Raw genomic sequence first — 15,633 nt, 5'->3', positions numbered from 1 at the left:
GAATACAGCCTTTAATTAAAAGCATTGGAACCTTGTGTTTTAATTCTTCTCAGCAGTAATGTTTGCTGCAACGTACTTGCTCTGAATATGTTTGCACTTCTTTCTCTTGCAGACTGAAAAGCTAACTAAAAGAGAAGTGGAAGCCAAATTCTGTAATCTCTCTCTCACGTCAAATAGTGTGAGTAATTTTAAGTTGTTGTTAAATTCCCCATAACTTGCCATAAGCTACTTAAGTTTTATTTACTTTGAAATTTACTCAACCAGGATAAAAGAATCAATTGTTAAATCCGCTGCCCAAAACAGATTAATCTCTTTGAAAGTGGTTTGAGTTTGTTCTGCTCTCCATTGCAGTATGGCTACTTTCCATGTTACTCTCTTCTCTTAAACATATTTTTGAAAGTATGGTAATGAAAGGGTAGATGGAATTCTGTACAGTGACATGTAGTAAAACAAACTGAGAGAAATTATTACAAAAAAAGTCAGCAACTGTTGATGAGTTGTGCATACAGAAAGTTGTGTTGATTTCTGGATGCCCCAATGAGAGTTGTACGTGTCCATTCCTGTCCTCAACTCAGTAGGTAGACAAAGGCTGCTAGGTCAAACAAGCAAAAAAAGGCTGATATTTTACTCGAACAGACAAGTATTTTCCATTTTTCTCAAAGTGTTCTGTTATGAGCACCTTCACTGGTGCTATTTGTTGTTTTTGTTTTTAGCTTTCTCGACTCTACAGGTTCATTGAGCAGAAGGGAGAAGCAAGTAATGTATTTCCATTTTTAAACACAATGATAAAACAAAAGCCAGGCGTGACTCAGCTGCTGAAGCATGGTATGAAGGATCTAGAGGAAGTAATCGGTCTGCTAAAACAACTTGGAATAAAACTTCAGGTTTGTAGAAACACTTTGCTAATAAATCAGTTGTTTGTAGGCTCATGGGCCCTGTAATTTATCACAAAACAAACTAATGATATTTGAGAGTAGAAAAAGCACGCTGAAAGATCTTTGATGGCAGGTAATAATACTGATAGTCATTTTGGGAGAGGTGTTTGAAGAACAAGATCTTTTTTCAGTTGGAAGTCTCTGGCTCCATTTCTATCTAATTACAAAGGGATTATCTTTCCAACCAGGATTGAAGCATAAATAAATGTTTTGAAATAAGCTATAAATATTTTTTAAATGCAGAAAGCTGATGCTGACTGATCATGTTCCACTTTCCTTATGGCTTGCTGTTTAGTTTTCTTGTGATGTGTTAAGCTTCAAGTATTATTTCCTTACTTTTTAATTGTATCTTAATCTTTGGAGATAATCTTTCCATATGTCTTCTTATGTGAGAACAGTCTTGTCAGCGCATACATCTAATAGGAAATAAATTACATTAACCAGTAATGGTAGAGGAATTGTTCACTTATGCATTTTTATTTTACAGATTTCCATAAATCTGGGACTAGTTTACAAAATACAGCAACACAACGGTATCATCTTCCAGTTTGTAGCATACATCAAAAGAAGGCAAAGAACTGTGCCTGAAATTCTTGCTGCCGGGGGCAGATATGATCATCTGGTATGTGTACATCTCTTAATGAATTTATAGGAAAAGAGAACACAAGGAAGTGAAAACTGAAAAATCTTTCTGACATTTTCCAAAGATAACTATTTGGTTCTTTAGTTTTGTCTTTTTTTTTTTTATCTTCAGATCCCACAGTTTAGAGGACCGCAGGCAGTAGGACCGGTGCCTTCAGCTGTTGGAGTCAGCATAGCTATAGATAAAATAACTGCTGCTGTTTCCAGTATGGAGGATACTGTAAGTTTGGTGCTGGGGAGATGGGAATGTTTGTTTGCTTACTTCTGACAGTAACTTACCTGTAACCACAGATGGGCAAAAAATAACAGATTCAGATGTGATCCAAAAAACCATTCTGAAACAGCAAACATCAAGTTGACTTGTTTTCTTCCATGTCTACACATAGCATTATTTAGTGAAGCAAGGGAACAGGCAATCTTCAGTTTTAGAACTTTTTAATGTAATGGGCCTTTCCTCAGCTTAAATGCTGTTTCAGGTGAAAGAATACAACTGTAGATATTCAGCTATTCTTATTTTGCCTCTTCCAGGAAGGAACTTCAAGAAAATGGACTTTGGATGTCACACAATTTCATTTGGTTGTGGAATATGTTATTTCATTAACTTTTTTTTTGTAAGAATAAATTAACATTGCTAAGTTCATTGGGAAGGGAAGAACACAATAGGCTGGGAGGCTTTTGCAGGCTGAGGCTTTGCAGTTGCTTGTTGTCCAAGACTAAGCTTCAGCACCTTCCAAATGTGCTCCGGTGGCTTTAGAAAGAGGTGATTTAACACCTTTTGCAGGTTGTTACATTTTGAAAAATGTATCCTTCTTAGTTACTTTTAACTCCATTAATAAACTGGAAATGGCCTGGTGGCTAATATTGTCCCCCTTGTTCTTGCTTTTCCTCCAGATTTCTGTCAGCTCATGTGACTTGCTGGTTGTAAGTGTTGGTCAGATGTCAATGGGGAGAGCTATCAATATTGTTCAGAAACTTTGGACTGCAGGAATTCCAGCTGAAATAATGTATGACTGGTCCCAGGTAGAATTTCTATTTACATGTATTAATTATGTTGCTGTTCTCTAAGATTAGCACAGGCTGAGACCATCCTTTTTCAATTTTTTAAAATTAGTTGTAATTGAATCACAAATTCAGAAAACTGAGAATGCAGGTTGCTATTTGGGTAGATTTCTCACTGTCCTTGCATGCTCTTCAGCTACCAGACCTTTTAAAAATGTGTAGAACTCCTCAGAGCACAGTGGAATTAAGTGACCTTCCCTGATTATAAACTGATTGTAGAGTCCAAGGTGTATTGGAATGAAGGGGGAAAGTCACAGAATAAATTAAATGAGAGCTAACTGGCCTCATTTAAGCATATTTTGTACCAGTGAAGGCAATGAAGGAGGTGACCTGAAGGTGCCACCCTAACAGAATGGATCTCCAAATAGACCTTGGTTGGTTCCAGTTATCTTCTAAATCTGTTGAAACGCATTAAAGGCATTTATAGTCTACAGTGAAGGCAGCTGTACGTTGCAGACGTACATCCTTGCATCTTTACCTATGCTGAAAGGAGACTGGACTGCATTTCACTTATCTTCTATTACTAATGATTCCTTTTGGAGAACAGATGGCAAAGAGGAAACAGTCATTTACTTCAGAGCAGCCTTGCTGAAAGGGCTGGATAGCTGGGAGAGGTGTTGTGCTGGTGAGCATGCCTTGCCCAGAAAGTGGATCCAACCAACGTTCTGTGAAGGAACTGGGACTGCAGGGCTTAGACTTACATTTTGCCTAGAGTATACACTTAAATTTTGATTCTTAGAGAATGTTAGGTGAATGTATCCATGCAAAATTAAGTTTCATCTCCTGGACTTGTTAGTAAAGTCTTCCTCGCTCCGAACTTTTCATATTGAATGTAACTGCTGCATATAAAGTTACTATAACAGAAGATGGGAAACTGATTATTTAAGTGATCAGTTTAAATTTGTTAAATTTGCATCCCATTCCTCTTTCCCTTTTCCTATTTCAGTCCCAGGAAGAACTGCAGGAGTATTGCAGATGTTCTGGGATTACATACGTAGCTCTTGTATCAGACAAAGAAGGAAGTCATGTAAAGGTAAGCGTGGTATCACAGGACATTCAGTAGTGTTTCAGGTTGATAAATCCGTTCTGTATTTTTTATTTCTTAGGATCATGAACATTTCATTTTTCTATCAAATATTTCAGTAGATGGAATTCAAGTAAATGTAGATTCGGCTGCTAAGTACTAGAATGTTTAAAAAAAAAAAAAAAAAAAGGAAAAGCCCCAAACCTAATAAGCTCTTATTAATATGGTATCTGCACCTCTGAACCATTTTGTTCAATGTCATCTATCACATATGAGATAAAAGTAGATGAGATAGTTTAAGCTTTGGGAATGTGGATTAGTTGGTTGAAAATATATAGAAATCAAAGATTTAATGGACAGTGATTGATTGCTAATGATGACAGCTTCTTCCATTTGACTGCTTCACCTTTAATAGGTGAATAACCCAGTTTGGTCTTGAGACATTTATTCATATGCTGTTTTAAGAAACAATGTTAAGACTCACTGAAATACATCATAGGTGAAATCCTTTGAGAAAGACAGACAGACGGAGAAAAGGATTTTTGAATCCGACTTAGTAGATCACCTGGTCCAGAAATTGAAAACTAAAATCTGTGATGAAAGATGTAGTAGGTAAGTAAAAAAAATTATTCGCAAAGTAAAGACATAAATATGGTTTTCTTAATTAAATAATTATGTACTCAGTTAAACCTTGGTAGTACTCAATATAGAACATGAGCTTTACTGATTTCTTTTTGAGGGGAAAAGAAAGCAAAAGGCTTAGCTACAGAATTTTATTATTAAGAGACTGATTTCCCTAGAAGCTGTTATACTGACACATGGTTAGTGCTTCTCAAATTAGAAGACTATGTATGTATCCATCCAGCTCAAATGCAACCAAAACAGCAGTATCGTTTGTATGGCAGGACTGCCTGCAAGTTCCCATTACTGACTAGAAGTGATTTACATTCATGCACTCTGTAATCGAAGAATTTAAGCAGCAGGTCCCTCTCATTTTGAGGCAGCACTAATAGGGTAAAAATGAATGTGTGACTCCAGCACAACTGCACACCTTGACTGGCACACGTGAAAGTAACACCTGGCAAAGACTCAGGGTGTGCAGCAGGACTGTGTGTCTTTGCTGAAATTACTCTTTGTTGTGCTGAACAGCAATGCAGAAATCACAGGGAAGGCAACAGTTACACTGCTGTGCACAAGCAGTAGAGCTGTTACACATAGACTTTATAAAATATATGCTGGAACACTGATTTATACATTTGTATTACATATATGTACATGTGTATGTAAATACGGTAGTGATAGCAGGAAGAGCGTCTGAATTCTAGTTTATATGAATAAGCCAACAGATTGGATATCCATAATGTTTCTGAATTAACAGTAAAGAAAATCTTTAAGCTATGAAATGCGTAACTCAAAAACGTTGTGCACAGGTGGATGACATCTGCTGCCCACCTCCTCATTCTTCCTTTATCTGGCCTCTGCCAGTTGTGGCATTTTGCAACTAACCTCGTTCTCATGTGTTTTGTGGCAGATCTGTAGGATCTATATATTCTTTCATGCTGTGAAAGAAAAGCATACTTTCTAAAGACTACCTTTAGATCCTGGGAGCAGAATACAGAGAAAAAATCATATTTGGTAATAATAAAAATGCAACAATTACAATCCTAGTAGTACTGTCAAAGTAAATGGATCCAAATAATCAAAAGTTTATATTGATTTGTAAGATCTCAAGTGTAAATACTGCTTTGGTATTCTGGTATCACCAGTATCAACTCTCAGAAATCTGTGAGTTGATTAAGTTAACGATTTAGAGACAAAATTTTCTTAATATATTCTAGCATTAGGATCTAAATCACTCTTGAATCATGGGCAGCACAGCTGTTTGTAGCTAAAGTTAACACAAAGGTTGCTGTGCTGTTGACAAGCAATAGTCCAATACAATAGCAGTACAATCGTTTGTCGTTTGCTGGGCCTGATGCATCAAATTTGCTAATGTAATCCTGTATGAGTTCCTGTCTGTTGCAGAACAAAACATAAATTTATCTGTTGGAATGAAATAAGTGTGCATGAACCACAGCCTGAAACCATGTGTTATCAGAGCATGCCTTCATTATTGTTAATTTGTTTCCTTAACTGTCCTTGTTAACTTTCAGAGAAACCTCAGATAACCTCTCAGTACCAAACCAAAAGGGATCATTCGCTAATAGTTCAGGTATTTATTCACCACTTAATAAATCACTGAAAATGATTTCTCTTTGTGTTGAGTTCTGTTAGAAGATCTTGCTGGATCATACATTCTGCAAGTATTACCAAGGTCAGCAGAGGGACACGTTTTCTAGCAGTGCATCTTCTCAGAAACACTTCCCCCTACTCTCAAACACATTTCAAAGTGAATTAAAACAAACTTTCTCCTGGGTCTGTGCATTAAATCGTTTCTTCAATCTTATAATAGCTTTCCTTTTTTGATACTGTGTATACTAAGTTCTTTTATAAATTCTGTAAGCCATTTGGAACTTTTTAGTACAGCACTTTCTTGACATAAGATATCAAATTTTTATTCACGCCAGCCAGCCTTTCACAGTCATAGGCATGCATTTTGAGAACTTATATGCTTATTTCACCTCCAATGGGCTTGATTAACTGTACTTTTTAGCAGCTTTTTAAATCCTGCACTACATGTTAAGCTTATTGGTAAATTTTCTGTTTCTTGTTACTTTTTTTTCCTATTATGAGAGAATATAATGTAAAACTCTACATTTTAGGTGCATTTGAGTCGCATGGAACTCTTGTAGTGCCTAATGTCAGTGTTATAGCTCCTGAGAAGTTATCTGCCAGTGCCAGACGTCGCCAAGAAATTCAGGTACAGGTGTGCCCAATAAGTATAAAGAATTAAGCCTCTGAAATACAGTATTATCGTAATGTAAAAAGATTGCACGATGTGACAATACAATTATCAGTTTGCTTACTTAGGGTTAGTGGCTGCAAGATATTAGAGTACAGAAGACAATATTAATGTAAGGCTACAACTATTTCTATAAAATGCTACCTTTGCAAAATTATCGTAGCTTGCTTGCTAGCTATATAGCTGTGTACGTATAGATACTTGATGTATGTAAGTATTAAGAAGAGCGAGCCATACTGTGCTGTGCCCTGCAGTCATAGGTTCTCACCTAATAGCCAGAAAGGCAGCTTGTAACTTCATATACCAGGCTTCACAACCTAATGTGCAGGCCAGTCTGCTTTAGTACAGTACTGCTACTACCAAATCTGTATCATTACAGCAAGATTGTTCAGCCCTAGTCTCCTTCCTGTCTACTTATCAAGGTTTGTTGTGGATGTTACTGAAAGTGATACTGACGGTGAATTTTAGTTTAAATGTGTAGTTCTGCATCTCGTGCTAGAAGCAGCCTCTTCTGTTCTCATAATCTATGAAACAGAGAACAGTTGTTCTCAACCTGGGTCACAAAAGCAGTGAATTACTTTTGGCCATCTTTTGTTGACAGGTGCAAACAAGACTGCAGACATTTGTTTCTAGCTTGCAACAGAAAACAAGTGAAATTGAGATTTTGGCAGTAAGTATTTTGGCAAAAGCTTGAATTAATTTCAAATCTGTAATTGAATTCAATGATGCAGTCTGGAAGAAATTGCTACTACAAGCCTTGCATTAGGGACAGCAAATTAACCAAAGAAACTCTTGGCCACGTTGTGCATCTTTAATCCTTGAGAAGTATCTCAGACTGTTTGTACTGTCCAATTGTACACACCAAAATGGAACAAGTACTTAGTTGTAAAGTCTTAAGCTGTACTTATCCTGTTGTGGTAATTTAGTAACTTGTTCCTGCCAGATTTGTTCTTACAGTTAAACTGATCCAGCTGTTGTATACGGCTTTCAGACTTTGCTGTATGCTTTTCAAGAAAAAAGTACTTCCTATTTGCCTGCACCTATATGGAACATTCCATAATGGAATCTCTCTTTACCAGTTTATTTTAAATGCTTTGTATATTCCTAGCACTGTCAGCATGAGTGCTTCTTTGGAATTGAAAAAGTGACTCCCCTTACTGCAGCTCATCTCCAGTTGGCAAACCGATGATAGAAATGTTAAATATTTGATTTCTTGATATTGCTGCAGGTAGATCTGCCAAAAGAAACTCTGATACACTTCTTATTATTAGAGGTAAGCAATTAAGTATTGTAGTTGAAACTCTAGTGGAAGTGTAGGTTAGATGAACGTACAATTTGCCTGTTGTAGTTTTTCTCCTTTGAGGAATTTGAATTAGGTTTTAAAACCTGAAAGCAATTTTCTACCCAGAGAGCTTAACTGAGGCTAGAAAAACCTTTTTGGGAAATGCCTAAGTTACACAAGACACCATTATGAGATCCTAATCCAAAGCTATGGATTTTTTTCCCAGAAGTTATCTGAAATCCAAACTTGTTGTGTGTTTTCCAAAACAAGTAAGTTTTAACTTGCAGTCTCAGCAAAGTTGTTTCTTTCTTGAAGCTGTTAATGAAGGAGGACCCAAAACACAGAGGCAGTTGATAGGAGTACAGCAGCTGAAACTTCTTTTCTTAGTAAAGCCAAGAAAAACAGATGTATAAGTATTATATAGGCCCCTTTAACAATTCAGAAGCTATTTGATTAGGAAAAAAGAATGCTGTAGACAAAGCAGTGGCTTTGAAGTCAGAAGTTCTTAACTACAGTTGGAGACCTCTCCATCTTCCCCAAAAATACAAATTACATCCTGCCTATAGAAGGATGTAGATCTAGTACTCCTTTTAACACCTCCCACAACGCTGCTCTGCTCTGAAGCAGTGCTCACGCGGTCATCAGACTTCAGTGAAACATGAGAACATTTTAAAATACCTCTTTCACCCAGTCTTCCAAAACACGGAGATAGTTTATCATCTCTCGCTTCAAAAAAGGGAACAGGCACATGATCAGCTTGTATCATTCAATTTTCACTGCCCTTATGCTAAAATTCTCATGTTCCATCCAGCAATGCTAAAAGGATAGAGCTTCTTTGTTTGCTGAACTGTCTTTCTTAAGCAATCACTGAAAAGCCTCATTCTTAACACCTTTTCTTAAATAATAAAGGCAAGTAGCATGTGTTTGCATGAATTACATTTAAATCCTTTTAATACCCTGTTTGATTAAGGAGAATTGACATTACACTGTTCAGAACACTGAATCCTTCCAAGAGAAGCACTTCCTTCACTAGAGAATACTACAGTTTCTTGTCATTTTATTCCTTAGTTTGATGGAGCCAGACATGCCTTTGATGCTACTGTGAGACAACTGATGTCACGATGGCCAAAACAGAGATGTTCATACTTGCAAGCAATCTGTGATGAAATTTACAGTATCAAAATGGAGAAGAGGTAAATCTAGGTTCTTAAAGGTACATGAAATATCCCATCAATTTCTGCATTTCAGCTTCAGCTAATAAGCTGCTCTTCATTTGTTCTCCCCTTTCCCTCTCCCCAAGTACAAAAAAGAAATATTCAGGCCTGTTTCTTTAAGTGCTATTTTTGGCTAACATGAAACAAAATGAGGGATTAACACCATCTAATCCTCACTTCAGGTAATCTAAATTCTACGCTTCGTAAGCCTTTTCAAGAAATTCTAAACTGCATTCATTTATTTATTTTGTTGCTTTCTTCAAACGACTGAATAGGAAATACAAATATGTTCAAGTATGTTTCCACTACTTGTTTCCACAAGTGCACTGTGACCCTCTTTCCTTGTGGGTGGGACTTCTGAGTTCCTCCTGTTTTGAAAGAATACAATTGGAATCTGACACAAATTTAAAAAGATTATTTTTGTTTCCTTTGCAGGGTTCCTGTGCTCATCCTGTACAGTTACCGAGATGAATGCAAGGTTTTGTTTTAGTGCTCAGAGCATCTTTTATGGGATGCTCTTACTAACAGACAACAGTGTTTTCCACAAAGGAATTTCATTTGTAATATAAGCTGTAAATTTATTCCAAGAAATGGAAATAAATGTTTTATAGGTATTAAAGAAGCAGTCTGACTACAGCCAGAGATATGTATTACTGTGTAATTCGTGCTCCCTTACAATGGAAATTAGCAGCTGTGTAAGTGTAAAATGATTTACTTAAATTCAGCTTAGAATGCCATTTATGTCCTTATGCAACAATGCTGAAATGAGAATCTCAGTTCAAGGATTAGAGAATATGATTATCTTCCACTGTAAATGACTTTTGATGAAGAACTTTTGGGTAATAAAAGGTTTGGCTACTGAGCCTTTTTGAAATATGTATTAGAAAGTTTTGTTTTTTTTTTTTAATTCATCTTAAATCTTTCTGTAAAACATAGTAGCTGAATTCATAAAACATACGAAGCTGAATTGTGCAAGCCTGGCTGCCTACATCCATCCTGCCCCCACACTTTCCCATTCAAAACAAACAGCTGCTTCATGGGAGACAGAACTTAAACCCTATGCAGAAAAACTTATTTTAAACCTGAAGGTCCTGAAAGTAAGACTTCAGAGAAACCTGACATACTTAGAAGCATAACAGAAGTTTTGAACTAGCAAACTTAAGTTTAGAATCCACATGAAGAAAGCCTTTGAAGACATAATGATTAAAGGAATCTTAATTTCTTTTTGAAGCTACAGCTTCCCAGTCAGTGCTGTTTCGAATTACTAGTGTGTGTATTTAAAACTAAGCTGCACTACCAACACATCAGGAAAAATAAGCTGAATAAATGTAAGGATGAGTAACAGCCTTAGTTGCTGTATATAATGCATTATATGTCACATCAATCTCCATATACCAGAGTGAATATGCAAAAAAGGCAATCTATGTCTGGACATACACTGGTGTTTAAGTAACTTGTTCCTGCTTCTTTCTCTTAAAACAAACGATTGTCCTCAGCACTGCAGGCTCGGTGCATTAAGAAATACCCACCTACTTCTGCCTTTTTCTCACAGCGACAAGGAGGGTGAAATTAGAACATATAAAGATGTAAGGTCAATGACAAACCAGCCCAAAAACCTCTGAGAACATGTTGCAACAGCAACATAAAGTAACTCTGGCAGTACTGGTCCTAAAGTCACAGATAATGGGATAATTCCTAGCCATTCACCAGACAAGTCACATCAGTCATTACAACTAAATCCATTTCTCATTGTGTTTAATAGGAACAAGTAAGTATTCATCTTTTACATCTGCTCATATGAAGGAGTTACTTTACGATGTGAAAATGGGGAAATCCAGATCCCTGAATATGTTGAAGGATGAAGCCTTAAAAAACAAACGCTCAGGTGACATAAGCATTCTTAAGCTATGCCTGAAGGAACCATGATGCAGTATCCTGCCCTGCCCTCCCCGCCCCAAGCCAGGCTCAGCACAGCTGGGTCAGCATGGAGAAAAGGCACAGCTGCTAAGCTCTGTGGGAGCTCAAACACATTCTGGCTGCCTTACAGACATCTGTACTGCATCGTGTAAACAAGTCCCTCAAAATAAGACAAACAGGAAAGCTGCTGTTCCTGGTAATAGGTTGGCACCTGCTTTCCCTGGTATTACTGCGGCTTATCTATAAAACTGGGCATCTGTCACCAAGACTCCTGTTCCAGTCTCACTTTGCTCATGGTGCTGTGCATTACTCTTCACCTGTTATTCCCTAGATGGGTTTTGCACTGCCCACTTGTATAATACAAAACATACAGCAGTATAAGTACAAAACTAGTTGGCAGACGAGCGTAAAGCTATTTTGGTAAAATCTTGTAAATACTCCTGCCATACAACAATCCACAGAAAGCACCTTCTGCCTTTCAATTTAAACAAAAGTACTGATCACATCCCAGTATCCTGCTGGAAAAGAAAAGCCAAAGACAAGTGGTAACTCAAAAAGAAATGGACTTTGCTTTGAGCAAGGGTCAAGTCTATTACAGTGATGGTAGGACACTGTCCATCACTGCGTTGCTTTACTCTTCTTGTTTTTGCTTTTCTTGTCCTTTTTCTTCAAGCCATCCATGTTAGCTCTCAGCAAATTAGAATACGCCTGAAACAATAATTAGAACCATTAAAAGAAGAGATACTTCAAGTATATACTAGTTTACATACTGTTCATGGATGTATATCTTCATTTTCTCAGTTACAGACAGCCTTCCTCTACTACCCTGGGAAACTTGTTTCTAATCCACTGTAGAAAGTTAGATAAAACCACGGAATTGTTTTACATGGATGGATGTGTGCAGTCTGAGATTAATCTGTATGTCAGTTCAGTGCTGAACCAACCTGGCCCCAGCTCTCCATTGCTCCTACTGCCTACTCCCCAATACCTACAGAAAAGGAAAATAGAAGGCTTGCAAAACTTACCATCTGGAATTTATTTACTTCCTTTGAGCTCACCTACAAAAGTAATACCAGAGGTTAACCAAGAGAGCACTGGCTTCTATTACAAGCTATCAGTATATATTCACCCACCAGTAGCTATCTCTTTTCACAACATCACGTATATGTACATATACACATAGGCAGTACTGACATGCCATAATACTTCACTGACATAGAAAACTGAAAACACTCCTAATTAGATTAAAGCAATCCTCGGAAGGCTGTCCTTCCCAAATCCACTCATTTTCACATAGGAAAGAGGTGAAGAAACATTCTAGTAAAGAATATTTGCTTCTACTATGAGGCCACGCTTTAATTGTAGGTGGAAACACAAATCCTGGAATGAAATGCTATAGCCCAGATTCTCTCAATTATTTCTAAAATTAATGCTTTTTTTTTTAGATTACATCACAGAGGACATTTAAAGTCAGCTAAAGCCTTCCCCAATCTCTTATTCAAAATAAACACATCAGGTCCCCAACTTCAAAAGTTAACATTTCCTGAAATACAAGAAGCTCTGTAAATGAGGGAGGGGGTAATTTAAACAAACAAAGAAACCTAGGCACACTAAGTAAGATTGAGGCTTTAAAGTGTCTGCCCCATACCACATATCCTTGACAAGAAACAAGAATCCTTTTTCTACTATTTCAGTCAAAGAACATTTCCCTATTTCTGTCTGCTACAGTAATGCCAGGCCTACCTTTGTTAATTCCATCAAGCTCTATAAGAAGCTGCCTCCATCACCTAAGCTTGACTGTAGGACCTTTCTCCCTGGAGCCATGGCATTTTTCTCACCCTGCAGGTTCCATCACTGTCCCGTGGCTTTCTGCCCACACCATCCTCATCTCTCTAGAAGCAGTTTCCCCTCCCTCCCTCAACACCCAAGGTTGTGGAAAACAGACACAGTCCTTTCCTGCTTGCTCAGCAATACCATTTTGAAGCAAAATCTGGTAAAGAAAGTACAACTAAACTATCCTATCTGTAATATGCTTAGTAAGTGTAACGTTTTGGCATCCCAATGTCAGCTGTGCCTTCAGTTACTTCCATGTAGAACAAAGGGGGCAGTTCTCGTGCAATCCACTTAAGGCAGCTTCACTTAAATACGGGAGTGTTGCATAAAAGCCAAGTAGGGCTGCTCATCATTCTAACACAGAGCTGTCACTCACCACTGTGCTGATTTTCTTCTTTCCATCAGTAGCTCTTAGAAGACACTTATTGTCTGCTGGCTCAAAACTTTCTACGTGGCCTTTGCGTGGAACTGGTTTTGTTCGACCATCATCTGTATTGGCAAATAGAGAATGTTTATTCACATTTCACTAAAATCATGCGATGCCTGCTGACCTGAGATGCTAAAAATTGCTCATGAGATCAGTAAAACACCTTGAAATTTAGAACAGCCTCAAATGAATGAAAATTTTTCAGATCCCTCCCTCTGCAATTGCAGAATGGTCCACCACATAAACTGGTTCTGCCTGAAAAGAAAGCCAAGAAAAATATGCAAGCTCTCCTACAGACACGCTGTATGGGCTGCTTATTTCAGCAGCACCAGGCTTCAAACGTGATTTAAACTACGGCCCCAGGTACCAATTGCAGAAACAGCACGGCCCAGACGGGGAGGAATCTCAGATCACAGCCTGCCCACCCTTCTCGTGGGAGCAGGGCCCCTCGAGCTGCCACCACCTCGCCGTGCCGAACCTGCAAGGTCTCCAGAGCTGGAAGACCCACCACAGCCCTGAGGAGGTCACTCCAACCACCCGCTGTCCTCACAGCACGGAATTTTCCTCTCACATCCAATTGGAACCCACCAATAACTATCGAGAAAGTTAAGAAAGGTTAAGAACGTTTTAATTCTCCGTTTCCAGAAGCCTAAGAGCTTCCAATTAGCGTCTAACAACCAGAAAGCCCCCACGTTGCCCGCAGCTCGAAACACAGCCGCAGGGTATCGGCTCCGTCGGCGTGCGCCGTGCCGCTCTCGCCAGACGCCCTGAAGACGCCCACACCTCCTAACGCAGCACCGATTTAAACCGGCACCTCTTCACGCCGCCGCCGCCACACCGAACACTTACATTTCTTCAGCGTTATGAAAACGCTCCCCGAAGTCCTGCACTTCTGGAAGAGTCTCGTCAGCTCCGTGAGGAACTGCAACACAAGCACACCACACCGCCTGGCTGCGGATTCCGCCGCCGGCCCGCTCGCCCGGAGCCGCGCGCACAGCCCCGACCGGGGGGGGCCGGGCCTGGCGCGTCCCGGGGTCCCGCCCGGCCTCCTCCCGCCACGGCCGTCACGGGGACGCTTCACGGGGACGCCTCGCGCGGCCGGTGACCGGCCGGAGTCCCGAGCGCCGGGCCCCGAAGCCCCGACCGTGCGGCTACGCGGCGCGGCCCCACCTGCTCGCTCTCCAGCAGCACCATCGCCCCGCTCAGCTCCACGCCGCGCAGCCGGGCCGGAAGCGCAGCGCTCGCTCGCCCGCTCACTCACTCACGCACGCACGCACGCGTTCAGAAGCGCATGCGCGGCGCGAGGCGGAGCCACGCGCACCCCACCCTTCCCTCCCGCCGCGGGAGAGACCGAGCGGGCCCGGCGTCTCGCGCACGGGGGGCGGGGCCGGCGCCGACCGCCTCGCGAGGCCCCGCCCCGTCGAGGGGAGCGCCACGTCAGCCACGCGCCGCCGCCGCCACGCCCCGGCACGGCCTCTGTGGCGCTGCGACGGGCGGTGCTTCGGCTGCTCGCGCCTCGGCCTGCTGGCGTGGCGCTGCCGGAGCGGGCCATGCGAACGGCCGACCCTAGGGGGAGAGCCGCGGGCTGGGGCGACGGTGAGCGGCGGTCTAAGGCAGCGCGCGGTCTCGGGCCTCGCAGCTCTCCTCCCGCGGAAAGGCGATTTGTCGTCCCTCCCCACGGCCACAGATGTGGAAGGAATTCCCTGCAGACGGATAGAAAGGAGATGCGCGGGTGGCTGCTCGGCCCCGGCAGCGGGCGCTGATCCCTGCACCCGGCGGTGCTGCGGGAGGGCCGCCGTGCCTCCTCGCGTGGTCATCCTCGGGGGGGTCGTTACCCAATACATTAAAAGTACAGCAAACAAGCAGTTTAGAACCGGAGTCCCGTCCCCAAAACGTCCGCTCTGGTGTCGGCAGTCGCTCGCTGTCTTCTTGCAGACAAACCGCGAGGCAGCAGAGGGCGCTATGATCGCGCACAGCCGGCGTTGCGCAGCAGCCGTCACGGCACCGCCGCAGTCGCCCGTACGGGAACTCCGTTCTCACGGCGGCCCGGCAAGTGCGCGCGTCCAGCGCTGCCGTTCCCTCACCGTGGATGGCCTTATCCTCGTCGTGTTTTTCCACGTGTGACAGCTGAGAAGGGAAGGTTTCATACATACAAATTCACCTGTGAGGAGCTTATTTTGCTTAAGTCTTCCTGAAGCTGACATTCTCAGGAGACACAACCCATGCTGTGCTCAGAGGCGTGGACAGGCCAAAGCCCTGTCCGGGCTCAGATGGGGATGGTTCCTGCCCCTGCAGCCTGTATCCACAGCGAGCCGAGGCAGCCACTGCAAGGAGTCGCTGCTGGGATGCGCTGCCTCCAGTGCTGCCCGTTTGGGGAGCAGGCACAACGAGCTCCTCA

The 15,633-nt window shown here is 41.4% G+C and overlaps 2 protein-coding genes across 2 annotated transcripts in view; one reads left to right on the top strand and one right to left on the bottom strand.

The window, feature by feature from the left end:
• EIF2AK4 (eukaryotic translation initiation factor 2 alpha kinase 4) overlaps positions 1-9,631 on the top strand; it is a gene marked incomplete at its 5' end in the record, with an annotated part of 32,336 nt that extends 22,705 nt beyond the window's left edge. Inside the window, 13 exons of the mRNA XM_079537153.1 lie at positions 113-178; positions 714-884; positions 1,423-1,557; positions 1,690-1,797; positions 2,469-2,597; positions 3,583-3,669; positions 4,160-4,272; positions 5,814-5,872; positions 6,423-6,520; positions 7,164-7,232; positions 7,791-7,835; positions 8,913-9,037; positions 9,494-9,631. Coding sequence (XP_079393279.1) covers positions 113-178; positions 714-884; positions 1,423-1,557; positions 1,690-1,797; positions 2,469-2,597; positions 3,583-3,669; positions 4,160-4,272; positions 5,814-5,872; positions 6,423-6,520; positions 7,164-7,232; positions 7,791-7,835; positions 8,913-9,037; positions 9,494-9,548 — 1,260 coding nt within the window. The 3' untranslated portion in view covers positions 9,549-9,631. The remainder of the gene's footprint in view (positions 1-112; positions 179-713; positions 885-1,422; positions 1,558-1,689; positions 1,798-2,468; positions 2,598-3,582; positions 3,670-4,159; positions 4,273-5,813; positions 5,873-6,422; positions 6,521-7,163; positions 7,233-7,790; positions 7,836-8,912; positions 9,038-9,493) is intronic.
• Positions 9,632-11,593: 1,962 nt separating this feature from the next.
• SRP14 (signal recognition particle 14) lies at positions 11,594-14,429 on the bottom strand (the record flags this gene model as incomplete). The annotated part of the gene is made up of 5 exons (XM_079537113.1): positions 11,594-11,683; positions 12,001-12,033; positions 13,185-13,297; positions 14,085-14,157; positions 14,406-14,429. The coding sequence occupies 5 exons, from the start codon at positions 14,427-14,429 to the stop codon at positions 11,594-11,596; spliced, it is 333 nt and encodes a 110-aa protein (XP_079393239.1).
• Positions 14,430-15,633: the final 1,204 nt, after the last annotated feature.

Source organism: Tetrao urogallus (assembly GCF_951394365.1).
Source record: "Tetrao urogallus genome assembly, chromosome: 6".
Taxonomy (NCBI): domain Eukaryota; kingdom Metazoa; phylum Chordata; class Aves; order Galliformes; family Phasianidae; genus Tetrao; species Tetrao urogallus.
This window is presented reverse-complemented; position numbering and strand designations above follow the sequence as displayed.